The 18,977-nt window shown below is 35.7% G+C and overlaps 1 protein-coding gene across 1 annotated transcript in view; it reads left to right on the forward strand.

Moving 5' to 3' along the window:
- Positions 1-7,878, forward strand: part of LOC134850874 (uncharacterized) — a 44,049-nt gene extending 36,171 nt beyond the window's left edge. Inside the window, exons 12-17 of the mRNA XM_063866632.1 lie at positions 2,728-2,990; positions 3,252-3,568; positions 3,903-4,089; positions 4,374-4,619; positions 5,019-5,160; positions 7,217-7,878. Coding sequence (XP_063722702.1) covers positions 2,728-2,990; positions 3,252-3,568; positions 3,903-4,089; positions 4,374-4,619; positions 5,019-5,160; positions 7,217-7,695 — 1,634 coding nt within the window. The 3' untranslated portion in view covers positions 7,696-7,878. The remainder of the gene's footprint in view (positions 1-2,727; positions 2,991-3,251; positions 3,569-3,902; positions 4,090-4,373; positions 4,620-5,018; positions 5,161-7,216) is intronic.
- The last annotated feature ends 11,099 nt before the right edge of the window (positions 7,879-18,977 follow it).

The raw sequence follows: 18,977 nt of genomic DNA on the forward strand, positions 1-18,977 counted from the left end.
AGATTTCTCAGAGGAATAAGTTTCTCAAAATGGGTTAATTGAAGCAAAAAAGGGTCAAACATAATTTTTTCTGAAAATTCAAAGCTGTAATGGCATCTATTTTTTTTCTGCAAAACTCAAAACTAAAATTCAGCCTAAATGGTATCGGCGTATGTTTTATCGGCTTATGGACTTTATTTTGTCGCTTCGAAGGCAAAGAAAAAGATTTTTTTTTAAATTCAAAATTCAGGTATTTTGTGTTGCAAAATTTTAAGATCTAATTGCTCAATGACAACAATTTCTTTTGACTATGTTTTGCTTTTGCCTCAATAGGCGTGTGCTCATTTATTGTGGTCTGATTGACCGGTCGGTAAATACTAAACGCTAATTTAATACTGGTGGTTGTGTTAATTCTCATAGTCCCTGCATAATGGCACAGCCAGTCAAAAAAAAACGCCGAGGGAAAACCGAATAATTTTACTTCATTTTGGAACAAAAGTACGCCAGTCTATTTGGGAAGAGTAGGTGTTAAGATGCCGCTGGGGTATACTAGCCATGTACGATTTCGACCGAGATGACTTCTACTATCAAAGGACACTAAGGGCGGCGGTAGTAACTAGAGTGAGGATGAAGTGGGAAACGCCAGAATACACTTGGAGAATAAATTAAAGTCAGATGTATTTCTGTGATTGTTGAACGAGTGAATGAGTTGAAATCTTTAATTGTTGAATGAGTGGTATAACAGAAGTGATCTGGCACGTGCCTCATAAAATAAGAAAAATTCAGTTATCTTCGAGAACTGCGAGCTTGGGTAACTGCGCCACGAACCGATGGGCTAGTCTACATAGAAAGCAGAAGCCACTCCAAGAAACAAACACGAGCGAGCTAGTGGGCATTGAAAACGTATACCCAATAAACTGGGGTAATGGACTGCAAAGACACGAAGCTCACATGTGCTCGATCTTCGCTTGTGCTTAGCACTGATTAGTTCCAAATACGACATATCCAAAAACGTTCAAACCTGTAACGATGCGAAAACTCGGCAACAACGTAGAAATGAACACGTAGTTAACAATAGCAGATATATCAAAACCGATGAAAATTATTTCCATAGAGCTAAAATATTATACAACAATGTCATCAAACACTAGGAAAAGTACGGAAGCCATCTTGACAAAAAATCGAGTAGCTAACTTTTCGGGGATTACTTTGTCAGCAAGTTCAGCTATCTAGATAAAAGATGTACGTAGAGAATAGTCTGGAAATGCATCCATTGTAACAGTTGGAAAAAACTTGAAGCACAAGCTTGATGTTAACACAAGCTTGTGATTAATGGATTTAAGTTGATTATCAAATTGAATCTGAAACAAAACATTATTTGAAACCCTGAATGTTGTCTGTACAACAGTAAGTACGTGAAAGTTTTCAAGCAATGAAAATTCTACAAACAGTTCAAAGTTAAGTTCGAACCCGTGGTCGGCTAAGTTCCATTGTCTAAAGCTTATTGAATTGTGTTGGTCTGTTCGTGCAGTTTTATAACTCCCGTTAGCCTTTTTTGCTAGTTAGTTAAGCCAGCTTCGCCTCTGTGTAAAGTATTCTGTCACGAGGTATTGCCCGTCTTATTTATTTTTGTTTTGAATCTAGAACAGCGAATTGTTGGCATTGGTCAGTAACTTTATTCGTCCATCTGTTCATCACCCGCTTAAGCTATGCTTCGGAATGGGATTAAATTTGCTAGTCGAAATGATGAAATCAACACTAGTTTAAGTTGAATCACGATTATTTCCACCGATATACAGGAGAAGTTTTAGGTTTGATATGTAAAAGGACGTTTTCTGCTCAGATCGATCTGAAAATTGGAACTTGCGAGTCTTCTTGAAGCTGCAAAATACCCTGTTTTACTCAACAAACTTATTTTTAGAAAATTTGCCGAAAATAGTTTTTGTCCTGGATGTAGTATGGGTGTAATTGTTCCGACTTTCGATACGAAAGTAACGGAATATTTGTGCTCGGGGTGGGTTTTTTTTCTTCAGACAAATTTCGACTTTTTAACTAGCCATTTTTGACGGAATTTTTTTTAATCATTCAAAACGTATTGTTGTCCTGAGCTTAAATTTGAAAAGATATTTCACCTGTGATCATTTTTCGTTAAGTTATGAGGGTTTAAATATTGCCATTTTGACCAATTTGGGACAATTAACGCGCAATATAATTCGCGCTATTAACGCGTAAGCGAGATTTAATCCGTCTTATAAATCGTTCCTAATTGGTTGAACGAAGCTTATTGGCCATAATTGATGCGTTACAAGGAACGAAATCTAACTTTTTGTACTTTATATGGCGTGTGGGGGGATGATTTTCATAAAAAATTTTCAAATAAAAAAAAATTCATTTTATTTTATTTCATTTATTTTTTAAACCTTAAAAGGCAGTCGGAATATTCAGGGCTTCGCCCTGATACGAGCAGTCTTGTTTTTTTGATGCTCAACCTCTTTCAAATTAAATATATATATTTTTTGCCGATTCAGAAGTCCTCATAACATTTCGGTTGACTAAAAAAATTGAAAGTAAATGATTGATTTCTAAACTCACAATGTTTTCTAAAATAATCTATGTTTTCTAAAATAATCTATGTTTTCTAAAATAATCTATGTTTTCTAAAATAATCTAAAATATCTTTCACGTTTAATTTGCTGATCAAGTTTAATTATGCGTTCATCAAGTTCTGACTAGCTTCAATCCGTTTAGACTGCAACGGAGACTTGGTAGTAGACGAGACCGCCTCTGCCTGTCGCAGTGAAGTGAACAAAGCGGCCATATCTTTCGGACTCATTACAATTCGCACCATGGTAGACCAAGTAGCTCAAGTACTATCCGATTGGCCTCCCCACACTTCCCTCTCATTCCTCGACACAGCAACTGTGACTTCTACTGGTAGTTCGAACAGAAATGGGCCTGACGATGGAAGCGAATCGCGAAAGGTTCTGAAGGCGCTGTTGCCTCCGATCAAGGTAGGCAGCATTCAGTCGGAATTCCACGGATTCCTGGACTCGAACTGCTTTAACATGCCGAGCACTTTTGTTTCGGGTTCAAGATTTTATTAAAACTCTTTGGGTCCAGGGATCTTTGACGAATATCCTTAAAAATTACCTATTTTTTTCTTAATATTTGACACTTCAGTTATAGAAGATTGAAACTAAAACTTGAATTGGACATATGTGTATGGGAATTATTTCAAAGTTAATTCATATGGGAACATGATTAATTTTTAGTTGTTGGCTGCATGGATGATCAGCAACGTCAAGTACTGGTTCCCAGTTCCAGATGCAGCCGGAGTGTCCTTCGAGGCCTACTCTTTCTGGCAATCATGGGCCAACATGTTCAACCTAATACACTCCAAAATCAACCCAGCCCAAATGAATTTCAATTTTGAGTCTTCAGAGCACTCATCTTCTATCATGATTCTGCCTGAAATTGTGACTGTGGCAGGGTACAAACCGATGAATGGCGAATGTGCTACTCTTGGAGATCGCCCTATTTATGTATCGACTGAGTGCAACAACAGATCTGCAATAGAAGATACATACCGGTTGGCGTTATTCGCATCTAAATTACCCTTCACTATCCTATTCAGAGTTTGCATACATTTACCATAAATTTCTCGAGTCTCATTTTTTATTGATGCAATTTTTGTACTAATTTATTTGTAGATTTCTGATGAACTATATTCTTCTCTTGCATGCGTATTTCGTAGCAAGAATGTACGTTAAGTGTTTTTGAAATAAAAACAATGCTAGTAAATGTAATTATTGCCAAAAAGTAAAAATTATTAGTCGAGTTTCATAGAAAGATCGGTGAACTGAATTGTGTCGTTCCATTGACTATAAGCAAATTGACGATTTATGATTGATTGATATGCACAGGTGTTATTGTCTGCTGGACTTCGCCAATTTCCTGGAAAGTGAGCTGAAAGTGATCCACAGAGGGAGCAACGGAGACAGAGGCGAGTATGAGGCTTGCTTACCTGAACTGAAGACACCTGTCAAGTACAGTTGGGCTGATGAGATTGAGGCGGCCGAGGTGGACAGGAGAACGTCACGTGCTAATACAGTTAGTGACAAGTGGACATCTTTATACTTTACTGAAAAAAAAAACAATATGATGATAGTCGCTTCTGACTTGAAACTACTATTTCAACTGAAGATTTTTCCATAGAGTTGCTATTCAAGGATTATATCACTGAACCAAGCTTTTTGTGACCTATTTTTTCTCCTGAAGCAAAGTTTGGGCCTATTTTTTCCTGTGCATGACTTCTGAGCATCAACATGGTGGATAATCATTACTTTAGATAATGTAATTTAGCATGTTTTGAGTGCTTATTGTGATTTTTGTAGGAATCATCTGACGACGGACTTCTAGCCGACCTGCAGACTACTCTCACCAACTTCGACCTCAATTCAGCCGGGGTGGGAGGGGGCACAGAGACCTCGTCATCTGCAATCGCTTCCCCATCACAATTTAACAACCCACATAGTGTCCGCAATGAGGCACACGGGGCGTCCATGTCTGATCTGCAGATGGAAAAAATGCGCCTAGAGAGCCAACACGAACACAGTCTAAAAGTACAGCAGTCGAAAGAGGTAAGCTGAAAAAGGATAAAAGACAAGTGTATGTTCGAAACACCTTGAGAAGAACATGCAAAATAGAGATTGTTAGATATTTTTATATGCTCTAGTATAGATATACAATTTGATTATCATAAAAAGTGCACGCCGTTTGGGCGATGAATTTTCTCGGCTCAAGAAAATTTATCATATATAATTTAAATGGAAATCTGTCCATGTGATAATCTAAAGGCATTAGATGAAATCTGACGGACAGCTGAACTAATGAACTGTTATCTGCAAGATGTCTATGATAGATGAGCCGAAAGCATCTATCTGTATTAAATTTTTTCAATGGTAGAGACGCTAAATTTAGGTAAGCACGCACACTACCACCAGATGCAGTATAATGGTTATTTGTCTTGTTTATCGCAGAATTACCTGACGGCATCTGCGGACCCTATGCGAGTAGAGCCAATGTATGTCGTGATAGACACCAATGCATTCATAGACCACCTATCTCTGGTGAGGAGAATAGTCAACTCCAGAAGACTGCAGGTCATCATACCACTCACAGGTAAAAGGCTGATAATTCTGCTGCTTTGCAAAACCGAGACTGGACTTGCCCGAGTTCGATAATAAAGCTAAAGGCGTTGAAATAAACCGAAAATTTTTTTATGCGGCGAGCTCTCTGATTGAACTATTTTCTGAGCTCTATCGGCAATTGTGAGAAAGTTTGTCTTTGCGGCCTTTTGAAGGACTTCGACTAGCAGTTTTTTAGAGTCCATGAACGTAGTTCAGACTCTTATATAGTCACGGGACATAGAAGTTGCAACTTTTAGTTTTAAAGCGATAAAATTTGTGCCGTTTTTTCTATAACTAATGAAGATTTACGGTTGAAAACTTGACATAGGATCAATGAAACTCTTTTCTAGTCAATAGCCAGATAAAAAAGACCGTAAAAATTGTTTTTAAGGCGCCGTTTGGCCATTTAATTACAAGGCGATAGAGAAGTGTTCTCAGTGCAAAAAATCGCCCGTAAACAGAGCACTGCTTTGAAACTTTGGGCCTAAAAGTATTCGTTGGAAAGCTAAGGATCCTTAGCTAGTTCATCATGTAGGTTTTGTTTCTCATGAAAAAGAACTGAAAATGTTGTTAGGCTTATAGAAACAGGCTGACTGAAATTATATATAGTAACAGCAATTTATATAGTAGATTGCACATAATCGTAGTTACTTTTTGTTTCGTAGCTGAGTAGCTTTTTGTTTTCCTTTTTAAGTAAGGTGAAATTAATACGAGGGTTTAGCTAAGATTCTTATTTTTCTAACGAATAATTTAAGGTCCAAAGTTACAAACTGCTTGTATTGTTTACGGGGAGTTTTTGGCAAAAAGAACACTTCTCTGTCGCCCTCTAATTAAATGGGCAAGTTGCACCTTAAAAACACTTTTTGCGATTTTTATCCAGTTATTGTAAAAAAAGTTTCATTGATCATATGTCAAGTTTTCAACATTGAAACTTTATTAGTTATTGAGAAAACAGTACAAACGTAAAAAAAAATCGTTCATTTTCTTGCTTGAAAACTAAATTTTTGTTTTCTTTTCAGGAAAAGTTTTAAAATGCTATAAAAATTACAGAAGTCCGTTTATCACAGTAGCCATTTTTAAAACTAATTAGAGGCCTTTTCCTTTTGCACTCTATAGAGCTGTTTTTCGTCGTGTTCTCGCTAGTGTTCGCGAAGCGCAGCTTCTTCTCTGTGAACATATTAAGAATTTTTTAATTGCCCCTGTTTTCAGGAGAAGTCTTAAAATTTGTTCACGCTCTAATTTGATTTTCTTGCGGTTTAACCTACGATTTTTTTGAGATCAGTTCATTCCTTTTGTTAAAAGGAAGACAAACTCCACTATTGAACAGCGAAAGTTAAAAGGTCACAAAAACGTGATCGACCTCTAGTGTCGAAAATAGAATTTAATTTTCAGATTTTCAAGCGGAATAAAAATTTTACCTATTGATCCAATTTTCTCAACGATTTTTATCCGGTTATCAGCTCTAAGGGCGTTCGTTTTTTTCTTTGAAAATCGAAACTGGATTTTTTCGAAAAACAAGTCAGTGTTTTTAAGAGTAATAAACGTAGTGAAAACTCTTATATAGGTCTTGCTGATTATCAGGAAAAGTCTCTAATAACTACAGATGTGCATTAATACATATTGATGCATTTATGAATGCACTTTGGTATAAATGCAATTTTTGAGTTCAATTGAAATTCATCTGAAAGTGACGTAAATAGCACTCCAAATACGAACGTGGAATTGGCGCAAAAAACGTGAACGATTTCTAGTTTCGAAAGTGGAATTTAATTTTAGATTTGCAGCGGAATAAAAACTTTAACTATTGATCCAGTTTTTTATTGTTGGGTTCATGGTATCAAAAAAGCGCCAATCATAAATTGTTATAGAAATTCAGAGAGCTTAAACGGCATCTATTTGTTTCTTTGAAATTCGAAAGTTTTATGTTTACTTGCGTTCATTGACTCTTCTCCAACTTTTTGTTGGCTATCTTTCTACTTTTATTGCAAATACAATTGTGGTGCGAACTTTCTGGGCTACTTGCCCAGCCACTGACTATCCTTTTTTAGTTGTGAACGAACTGGAAGGGCTTAGTAACCCGAACGAAAGAAATCCTGCGGCCTGGAAGAGTCAAACTGCCAAACACGTGCCATCAGATTTCAGTCGACTCGGATTTTCATCCAATGAGAACGAGAGACGAAAAAGGGCGGAAAGTGCAAACCGAGCAGTGCAGTATATCGACGAACAAATGCGACATAAAATGTCGTCTGTAAAAGTAAAAACGTGGAAAGGTGTTGTGATGCATGATGCTCATTTGAAGAACAATTTCACTGGGCAAAATGATGACGCAATTATAGCAACTGCAGTCAGTCATTTTTCAGACGAGCAGCGAGCTAGACAGAGGGCACAAGATGGAAGTTATTACATAAAAAGAAATGTAGTGCTTCTAACCGACGATAGAAACTTAATAATAAAGTCTATTTTCAGTCATTCGTTGCCAGCCACCTCAATTCAAGAGTTTGTGAAACTGTACAACCTACATTCTTGATAGAGTATAAATGTATATATGTTTATACCGTTTTGTGACCTTTTGTCCTGTAGTTCAGTTTGGTTAGAGTGAACTTGAAGCGTGTCGCTACAAGTGAAGCTCGTGAACTTGTGGTGATCATTTTTAGGATGGAAAATAAAAATGAATTTTCTGATTATTTTGCTTAGTAAATCGTTTTGTTAATTGTTTTTAATATTAGCTAGTAAATTAATTCAGAAGAGGAGCGAAGTGATTTGCTAAGAAGTCTTTTTCCAGTGTCCAGCATCAGCAAATTTCAAGACCGATCTCAGATAGACATGTATAGCATACGCATATTGTTTTCGCGATTTAGAAGATGCCGTACAAATATTTTGTGCACGGTTGTGTTTTTAGACAAATTTCGACTTTTTAACCAACGTCTTTTGAAAAGATTTTTCTGAACCATGTGAAAGATATTGACATCCTGAGCTGAAACGACATTTCACCTGTGATCTTTTTTCGAAAAGTTATGGTGGTTGCTGTTGATAAATGCCAGTTTGGCGCGCGCTTCCCTTCAAAATTAGTATATTTTGGCGCCTTAGGGTTGGTCAGTAAAGTTGAAATAGGTCTTACTGAATTTTTTTCTTGTTTTATCGATCAGACAATCCGGTCTTTTTCAGCCCACTTTTGACTACATCAAAGAATGCTCGTAGATGGGTTAAATGTGGTACCATGTAGAAGCCACATTGATCATGATTCCCAAAAAAATAGAAGACTCTGATGGTGTGAATGTTTCCGAATAAGTTAGACAAAAATTGATTAAATGTTATCTTTGTTATTGAATGTTATTACAATTTAATTTATTTCAATTTTAGCTGTAATTAACTCTCATATTTATTTTCTTAATTATATCCGTTGCGTAAAAATAGCGGTTGAAGTTCACGCGTCGTTGTTAAGTTAAGCTGTAATAGATCGAAGTCAATTTTTTTGTACTGAATTTTCCTGTTTTTTGCTAGGAAAAATTCGAATTAGTTCATTTCGATTCTTGATTAACAATCAAATTGAGATAGCGACATCAGTTTCAAAGGTAGTTGTCGAACGTTAAATAATGTAGAAATCATTTATGCGGCGTTGTTGAAATCATTAACGCTTTTCCAACTGGCCTGGCCGATGGTTATGTTTATATATACCCATTACAATTTGATTATTTTTGATACTGATCCTCTTTCAGTACTGTTGTTTGAGCCAGCCATGTGAAATGGAATTAAATTCAGGAGAGTCAATTGTAGAGCAGGATACGGAACATGAAGAGTCCTCTGTTACGGGATCTGATAAAACTACAGAAATCAATTGCGAATCATGTTTTGAAGCTTTCGAGAAAGAACGACTGTTCCAGTGCACGACATGTAATGACAAATTGGAGGCTGTGGACGGTGTTAAATTTAGTTGTGAAGGTTGTATCATAGCTCATGTGAGGAAAGGTCATGACATCCTGGACCATAAGTCACTAAAACCCGCTGTGTGTACAACTCACAAAAATTTGTGCTGTGTGTTTTGCACAAATTGTGAGGAAATTCTGTGTCTGAACTGTATTTTGAAACATTCAAATCATAACATAATGCCTATTGAAGAACGAGCTTCCCAAGTGAGATCGGAAGTCTTTGAATTACTGTCAGATTTAGATTCCTCTGAGAAAACGGTAAGACTTACCAAGGAGAGGCTTAACAAACAGAAAGAGACACGGAAAAAAGGGTTCGAACAATTAGTCCAAGATGTTTCCTCGGCAATGGACGTTTTGAAGCAAAATGTTTTAGATCGCATCAAAGCAAAAAACGAGAAAACTCTTAACATGGAGCAAGAATCTACCGAAAACTATGAACTCTTGTTACACTGTCAAAGTGGTCTTCGAGAATTATTGTCTTGCTCAGAGGGCCACATGGTAGAGCTGTTCAAGGAAAAGAAACAGCAAGTGGCTGAAGTCAAAAAGAAAGCTGAAGAATTGAAACTATGCAAAATTATGGGTTCGAGGTGTTCTATAGCTGTAGATACTAGCCAATTGGTTGACAGATTATCAGATGAATTAGCGAGAAATATTGAAATACCCTCTGTTGAAAAACGTAATGAAGATTGTTACGTGTACTCAAAGATGCTTGGTGATTTATACAGCGTTAAGAGGGTAGGAAATGAAATCATTGTTTACGAATTTAAGTTCGAAGACCACAAAGATGGCGTCAGGATGTTAAAAAACAAATTAGCGGCCACTACAAGCGATGATCTACACAGCGATATCCAAGCATTTTTTCTAATGGAATTTCGATCAAGTCCAACCATTCTAATCAAAGCCAGCAACTTTGCTTATGTTTTCTTTATAGAGGAGAAAAGTTTCAGAAAGATCAAACTTAACCTAGAATCCCATCAAATACCATTATTTTTTGCACTGTTCCGAAAAGACGTAGCTGAGTTTGTTTATTGGGACAAAGTTAAGAAAACTGTCCGACAAACTAACAATCAAAGTGTTGAGTACAAATGCGAATCTCTGCCAAGGATTGTTAATGCATGCGAGTACGACACATTCGTCCACTTTGTTAACGAGGTAAATGAGATAGTGGAGATTGAAGCGCATGCATTTTTTTTTCTTCCGTATCTGTCATAAAACCTAGTGTCCATGCTGTGAGTGATATTAGCTGCATCTCACATATCTATAGAAACCATCTCATCCTCTGGTCGCTTTCAACAAGTAGCTTGACCATCCTTAGCAGAAATGACGGTGATTACGCCTTCTCTACTTCGGTGTCGTTTGAAAGTCACTGCAACTACTTTTCGGTGCCGCGGTCTGTAATCAATAAAAATCTGAAATTTCTTGTCAGTGCTAGAACTCAAAACAAAAAGGGATATTGGACTCAGAGTAATGTGTTCATGATTAAAAACGCATAATAATCATATAATGCAGACTCTATTTGTTCTTTCTTGTTGTTGATAAATTACCTTAATTAAAAATTATTGATTTTTTATTCAATTCCAGCCGTCAATGGGTTAAGAATAAGATATTGGGATAGAATTTATAGGGTTACGTAGAAGTAAGTAGACAACCGCGTTTTCATACTCGTCCGTAAGTAGAGAAATACACTAAATTAACCAATCATAATCGAGATTACAAAGAATACGTACGAAATAAATAATTAATAATTGTTTTTTTTTCGTACGTTTGCTGTCTAATCTCTATACTGATTGGTTAATTTGGTATTTGACTCTTAATGGCGAGTATGAAAACGCGGTACATATTAGACCAACATAAAACGAGTTGATTGCTGCATCTTCATCAGATTTCCTAATTTCGATCTACAATTTTGCAGGGTCCATTAAAACTCGAAATGTTTTCAACCAGGCACGAATGATTTTGTTTCTAAAAGAAGGAAGTGTCATTGGTTAGGGCGGTTTTAGTTAAAGAATTATTCTATCGTAGTAACAAACAAGAATGCCCGTATCAGACTGCCCGTTTATTATTCTGGAATATTTTTTTGTTATATAAAATGTTGGCACACTACAAAATTAAGGCTGATAATATCAAAGTGTAAAATTTGAGTCGTTTATAGAATTGATAAGACCAATTGGTTAATGCCTCAATTCAATTTAAAACGATTATGAGTGCGAATGATTTGCCAAGCATGAATAGTTTGTGTTTTCCAAGTTTTATTCCAGCGCAAAATCTACACTTAAGTCTAGTGCAAGCATACTCGCCTGGCAATCCCACGATTTCCGGAGCGATGATCCAACGCAGTCAACATTTCTAAAATTGATCTGAATAAAAAGACCACCCGGACATATATCGAAAGTCGGACGAATAAGAACTACATAAAGAATTTCCGTTTTGGCAGCTCAGAACTAGTACATTGTAGTTTGGAGTGGACAGCTGACCGACTCATTGAGGTAACTAAAATGCTTTCATATGTTGGAAAAACACGAAGTATGTACATATAAACTGATTATGAGAAGCCGCCAGTAAGGGCCACAAAAAGCAGACAAGTCTGCATGTATATGAGAGCGAAGCTAGAATATCCCGACTGCACCTTAGTCCATATCGAATAGTTGCTGGGAAACGAAAATAATGAAAACTGTAAATTTTGGACAACATCAAAGATCAAGTGTAAAAATTTGAGTCGTACGAAATTAATACAACCAGTTAGCTAGCCTCAATTCAATTTGGAACAGTTTTCTTGTGCTGAAGTTTGCGTCACTCTTTAATAATTCGCGTTACGTTTTCAGGAGTATGGATAAAATCTTTAAAGCGCCTATAAAGTAGTCCAGAGCATGGAAAAGTTGGAAATTTCCATACTGCAATAAATGATCGGAGGTAAAATATCTTATTTAAGTTGATTTTGGGGACTCGATGTCTGCGAAAGTCGGAACCAAAATGGCCATTAAGTGAAGAAATTCAAACTTAGCAATTAAACCGACAAATCGATTTTGTATTCTCTATCTGAAACACCAATCTTAGACTGCATATCGGATTGCTAAAAAAAGGTTTTATAGCTTTTGTTATTTGAAATTTTTCAATAAGCTCGTCAACAAGCTAAATCGAAATTTTAGGGTGGGGAGGAACTATGGCCTGAGGTCCGATTTTCTACGTAAAATCAGGTAGTTAATTTCAAAGAAAACTCGCAGCGCAACGAAGCGAGGGTAAAGGTTTCACGTTGAAAATTTTCGTTGGTGCACAAACTGTTTTTTTTTTCATGTAAAATGTTTTTCGTTACCAATGTTTCAACCTTTGTTCCAATCATATACCGAGCGTACCATTTAAAAAATTGCTATCAGCTAAGTTTTTGAAAAATATTTTAGAACTCGATACATTCTGAGTTTAGAAGGTTTTTAAAAATCAATAGGACTAGGTCAACTCAATTCAACTTCTGGCTAAACAGAACCTAGCACTATTCAAAGAAAATAGATATTTTAATTTAATACTTTCTTTTTTTTATAATAGTAATTACCCAAAAAATTTTATGCTTTTTACACGCTGGCGGCTATCTTTAGATAATTACAATTTACTTTGAATCCATTTCTCCCTATTAAAAGTCTATCATTTTTGTAACGGGCTATCGTGAAATATCGAACAAAATTTAGCTTCTAAATATTATTCAACTGACATCTTTTTTGTACTCATAAGAGGCAATGGATAAAATGCGGCTCTCGAGCGTTACATTTAGGAAATTGCTATCAGGTAAACGTTGCAAGAAGGTTCTGGAAGGTTTTTTAAAGTCAACGCTTTGGACAAGATCAAATCAAATTTTGGCTAAAAAGAACCTGCTAGTCTTTTTGTCAAGTATTTTGTGAAAGTTTTCCTTTCTGAGGTGAACTAAAAACGACAAACTTTTTGTTTTGTCCTAAAATAGCCGAAACCCAATATGACAACGCTCCAAAAGCATCAGAAATATTCCGAAATTTTCATCGACTGAGGATTTAGTCTAAAAACATTTCATTTTTGTGAACCAATTTTTGCTGCAGATGTAACTTGAAATATAGTTGAAAACCTCATCACCTGATGGGCCCAAGAGAAAACTTACTTAATACTTTGTGAACAGATTTGCGCTGTGAATTATTTTGAAAAGTTTCATGGCTCGATGAGCTTCGGACACTATTTTTTAGCGAAACGATGCATGCTATCGATTATTTTGAACTAATGAAAATAGTAGAAACATTTAAAAGTTTAATCGGCTGATGAGGTTTCTTAAAGCTAAATTTACGCAAACTGGTTCGCGCTGTGTAAGAACATGAAATTTTTCATTTTTTAACCGCTTGATGAGCTTTTTTGGAAACACCTTATCTGTAAACCTTACAAAAATATGTTCCAAAGTTTTATCACTGGCATCAGTGATTTCCATTAAAAAACAAATTGAAATAATTTAAGTTTCCATTTAAAATTCAATTTATTTAAATGTGAATTTATGAGCCCAATCAATTAAAATGAAAAATTTTAATCTAAAATGAGCATTTTGAATTGAAAAAAAAAATGCGCCGGCTGTATTCTATCCGACGCCAAAGTACAAAATTTATTCATGATAATTAATTTCAAATTTTACAGTTCCGCGGAAAAAGCAAACAATCTAATTTTTCAGACATATTTGATGAATATTTGTAGCAAATAGATTTGCTCAAAAAAACAGCTTTTGAATTGTTTTCACAAATTTGCGAGAAGTCCCCAAAATTGGCAGAAAAACTGCTAAGAATCAGGCTGAAGAAAAATTTAAATTCCTAAAAAATAATTGAAATACTTTCGGAAAAACTTAAATTGATGCCAACATTTTTTGTAATTTTCTTAAACAATTTTGACTTTATTTTCAATTTTTATTTTATTAAATGGGCTTCACTGACTGGCATAGAATACTCAATTTTTTTCGAACCGCCGATATATGCGATAGAATAACTTCAAATAGCACAAAGGTTCATCGCTTGATGAGTTTTCTCAGAAAAACTTTAACTTTACGAACTAACCTAATAATTTTTGAAGTTTCGTCGCTTGATGAGTTTTCAGAGAAAAACGAATTAATGTAATGTATCATGGCTTGATGAGGTTGCCTACAAAACTGTCATTTGCGACCCCATCCGCGCTATGAAATGATGGAAAATTTCAATTTTTCATCGCTTACTGCTATTGTTTACAAAACATACACTACTGCGAACCGATTCACTATGAAATCATTGAAGATATTTCAGTTTCATTGCTTGCTAAGTTTGCTGGAAACATTTTATTTTAGCAAACGGATTGGTGTAATGATCTAATTTGCTTAGGAAATTGACAGTACGGATCCGCTTTAAGTAGCACTAATCAGAGTCAGATTCATTAATACCAATCTCTCTAACTTCCTTGCTAAATTTTTTGGTATTTACTTCGGGGTCATTTTTAAGGCTAACTACGTATAGTTTTTATATATATACCAAAACGAATCTAGCTTTTTTTTCCTTCCCTCACCTGCTATTGGCATCAGTTTTATGGTAAAATGAATTGTTCTACATGGTTAAGCATGAATACCAAATATGTTAATCTTAGCTTATTAAAGCCAATTTTGTAGCAATAGCAAATTTTGAACAGTCATCTGTTTTGGCTTCTTTTTTGCTCCAGTGTTAATTGTTTGTGCATCAATTTTTCATCTCCAATTTTTAAACAGCAATAACTATATCCATCACGATATAAAGCGTTGTTGCTTAAAATGCTGTTAGGCAGAATATAATTATCTGCGAGTATTTAATCCATGTTACTTAAAAGCTGAAGATCCGGACTCTTTTTGCAGGTTTTTCTGGGGTTCTGTTCATGAAGTTGTTGTTTCAACCGCTGAAAGTTGGAAGGAAGTTGGTCTTCTGTTGAGTTAAACTAATTTGGTATTTGTTTTATCATGGCAAGATGAGGAACCAAAGAAACCAGACTTCGAATTGAATTTTTTTTCCTAGAGTTTTCCACAGGAAGTTTCCAGCGTAGCATGTGTAAAATGCTCCGCCTTCTACTCAAGTTAAAATTTTATTACACCCCCATGTAATGACGAATTGAGCAATCACCCCCCAATCAAAGACGATGAAACGCTACAAAAGACATGTAGAAACGCAAGCAGATGATTGATGTATTCATAGCATGCAAACAATTGATCTAATGAAGTTATTTTATACAAATGTCGATTAAAAAATGTTGGAAAAAATCCGTGTTTGAAATGTTTTTTGTTGCAATTTTTTGTTTGGGCGACCAATTCCCCGAGGAAAGCAAGCTACCGGGGTGGGTGTTCAAACGTTGCATCTAAATACCATAAACTGTTCTCTGCAGGACATTAATAATGTTCGCAATGGTTTTTTTTCATTGTGGGCGGAAAAATTCGGCTTTAAATGCATCAGATTTAGTTTTTTTCACTCTGAAAGAACCAATGAGTTTTGATATTAAGAATTTTGGTGCCTCGCATTCGTTGGAGAATCTGGCTCATGATTTCATAACATTCAAACTATTTTCAAACACGCTTGCGTCCGCGAACACCTTGCTTTCCCCCTGTATCCGTTACTATGGTTTTTAGTATGCTCTAAATGTATGTGCGGTGTGGGGCTTTTGTTAGAAGCCTTTGCTTCAAAATACTTTCTATTGGGTAATAATTTTATTCTTCAGCACTCACTTAGAATTTTCAAAATTAAATTATCTAGAAAAAATTTTAAGTGAGAAGTCAAACGCTTTGTATCGTCTGATATCATTTGTCCCAAATAAATCATACAAAACGTTCAACTATGTCCGAATCGCCAAAAGTTTTCCTGGTCAACTCATCAAACTTTTCCCCGTATCCTTCCGGAAACTCATCTTTCCACCTGTTGGTTTGACCTTTATTAATTAGTCCAGTGTCCTTAAATTTCCAGTCGGAATCCAATCGATCTTTAATAGATTGCATAGACGTGAGAGTCTTCAGATCTGTCAAATCGTCTTCTGAGAAATTTTCAATTCCGAGAAAAGAACGCAAAGATGAGATCGGTGACTTTTTTGTGAGTAATAGTCAGCTTTTTTGAAGCAAGCCGGAATCTTTTATTTCACACGCTCGTCAAACTCCAGATCGTTTCACACTTTTTATTAACAAGGAGGTGAAAAATTGTAATGCATGCTGTTTGCCCTGAGAAAATATTTGAGCTAGGTGATTTGAATTTCATGGTAATTTTTCCGATGCACCTTCAGGGTTGAATCTAGCATTTTCTTGAGGGGTCTTAAGTCGACCGCAGTTTGCACCGCAGTCTTAAACTTCTTTGCGCACTTTTGGGAAAGTTTTGACCAAAAAAATGAGTTTTTTTGGCGCGTGCTCCCCTTCAAATTTAGAATATATTGATGCCTTTGGAAAAATTTTAAGGTTGGTTGACCAAAATGGATGTCATAAAAATATACCAACAAAACAAAACAAAACAAAACAAAACATCTGTTATTTGGTTGGTGAGGGGGTCGAGTCCCTGAGGGGGGGGGGGGGGGGCAATCGCCTCACTCCCGAAATCCGCTCTGCCCCTGTGCATCTTCACTCCACCCCCTCTAAGTTACAAGTCCTAACTGAAATCCAAATGTTAATATGTATCACTCGACCAGCTCTCACATCAATTCATTATTAAAAAGGTGGCCATTAATACCATTCTAACTTTGTAAAATTTGTGTTGTTTATAAAAGTATGCTGATATTTCATTTTTTAAATTGAATATTGAACTCGTTTAGGTAACTCAGTTAAGCTATTTTTCTCTATTTTTTAAGCTAACCAATATTTTCTGAGCCAGGCATCTATCCAGTTCCACCAGCTTCCGTAGAGCACATTTCCCTCCAAAAAGTCATCTAGAAAGGCACGCAGGTCTTTGTTTTCCAAGGCCGCTTTCAGAACAGGTTGCTTTTGGTAGAACTGGAATAGACTCAAGGCCACGTCTTTGGGGTTGCGAACGACAATAATCTGAAATTAGTTGCAGTTTCTAACTATGATAGTTTTTTTTGACAGCCTTACAGTTTTCCTTAAAGTTAAAAATGAGGTGGTGTGTTTTAAATAATTCTGTTTCTTTGCTTCTTTGTCAAAATCTTCAAAATTTAAAAACTTTAATTTTTTTATAAACAAAACAGTTTTTGATCAAATGTAAACCTGTTTCAAAATGGTTTGGTTGCAGCTACCGTAAAGTACTTTTTTTGTTAAGATGGAATAATCCGTACCTGCTTTCGGTTCTCGAAGACCAATTGAGAAGGAGCCATGTCCGGCGGGAAGTGAGTCTTCAGCAGCCTGGGTCGTCTTAACGATTTTTCAGCTTCTTCATAGCCTCGAACACCGTTTAAATCCACTTCCAAATAAGGAAATACCTCATCGAAGTCGAAGTTTTTAGTGTCCCTCAAAGCATCGCAGCCATATACAAGCCCAATCAAGATGTTTTGGACCCAAGTGGTTCCTGATCTGGGGTAAGTTGACAAATAAATATCGTCAGGGCTACCTTGATAATTTTGAGCTGCCAAAACGGTTTCTTTTGTGTAAGCGCCGACAAAATGAACGTCGCCGATTGAAATTTTGTATGGCCTATTCATGTTTTATGAATGCTGGAGATCTGTATTCAAATATACACAAGTTTCCGTTGTGTTTTTTATGTGTTTAAACTTGCAAATGTTGGTTTGAGATTTAATTGATTAGAATCAATGTAACTGCATGATCTGCTGTTGCGATAAAAGTGTAAAATCTTAGCAATTAACGAGAGTTATTCAAGCAACGAGTTTCAGTCTTTTTGTTCCGACTTTCGATACGAAAGTGACGGAATATTTGTGCTCGGGGTGGGTTTTTTTCAGACAAATTTTGACTTTTTAACTAGCCATTTTTGACGGAACTTTTTTATATCATTCGAAAGGTATTGGTGTCCTAAGTTTAATCTTGAAAAGATATTTCACCTGTGATCATTTTTCGCAAAGTTACGAGGGTTTGAAGATTGCCATTTTGACCAATTTGGGACAATTAACGCGCGATATATTTCGCGCTATTAACGCGTAAGCGGAGAGTTAATCCATCTTAGAAATCGTTCCAAATTGGTTGAAAGAAGCTTATTTGCCATAATTAATTTGTTTCAAGGAGCGAAATTTATCCTTTTGTACTTTGTATGGCGTGTGGGGGGATGATTTTCATAAAAAGTTTCAAATTTTAGAAATTTTTTTTTTTTAAATTTGTTTTATTTCATTTAATTTTTAAACGTTATTACTGCTCCATAAACCTCAAAAGGCAGTCGGAACATTCAGGGCCTCGCCCTGATACGAGCAGTCTTGTTTCATTTCCTTTTCATTTTATTAAATTTACAGTGCTGAAAATTTGGCACATGTATAATGAAACTAATCAAAAGGATTGAAATTTAGTTTTGTAAGAGAGGTTTTCTTCCAGCAAATAGATCCCCTCATAAAAGGAAGCAGCTCAAAAAATTTGAAATTTTTGACAACAAAGGTGGCGAACCCTATAACTGAGAAACCGAATGGTGGAAAATTATTTCAAGTTATTTTCAGTCAATTAGAATTGAATATTACTGCGCAAAAGCAACAAAAGAGTTGAAAACACTATTTGGCGCCGACATCAAAAATTGGCTGATCAAAACTCAACATTTTTGCACCGACGATTGCGATTAATCTACAAGAAAATTAATCCTGGCAAATCTCGGGATTGAAAAATGTTAACAAAAAAATAAAAAAATATTTTATCCAGAAAAATCAAAAATTGATTACATTTCCAATCAAAAAATATTCAAAAAATCATTATGGAGAACTCTTCAAAATCTACAAAGATTTATTATTTTCCGGAAAAATTATAAAAAACGAGATGATAGTACTGTAA

Source organism: Symsagittifera roscoffensis, chromosome 7 (assembly GCF_963678635.1).
Source record: "Symsagittifera roscoffensis chromosome 7, txSymRosc1.1, whole genome shotgun sequence".
In the NCBI taxonomy this organism is placed as follows: Eukaryota; Metazoa; Xenacoelomorpha; order Acoela; family Convolutidae; genus Symsagittifera; species Symsagittifera roscoffensis.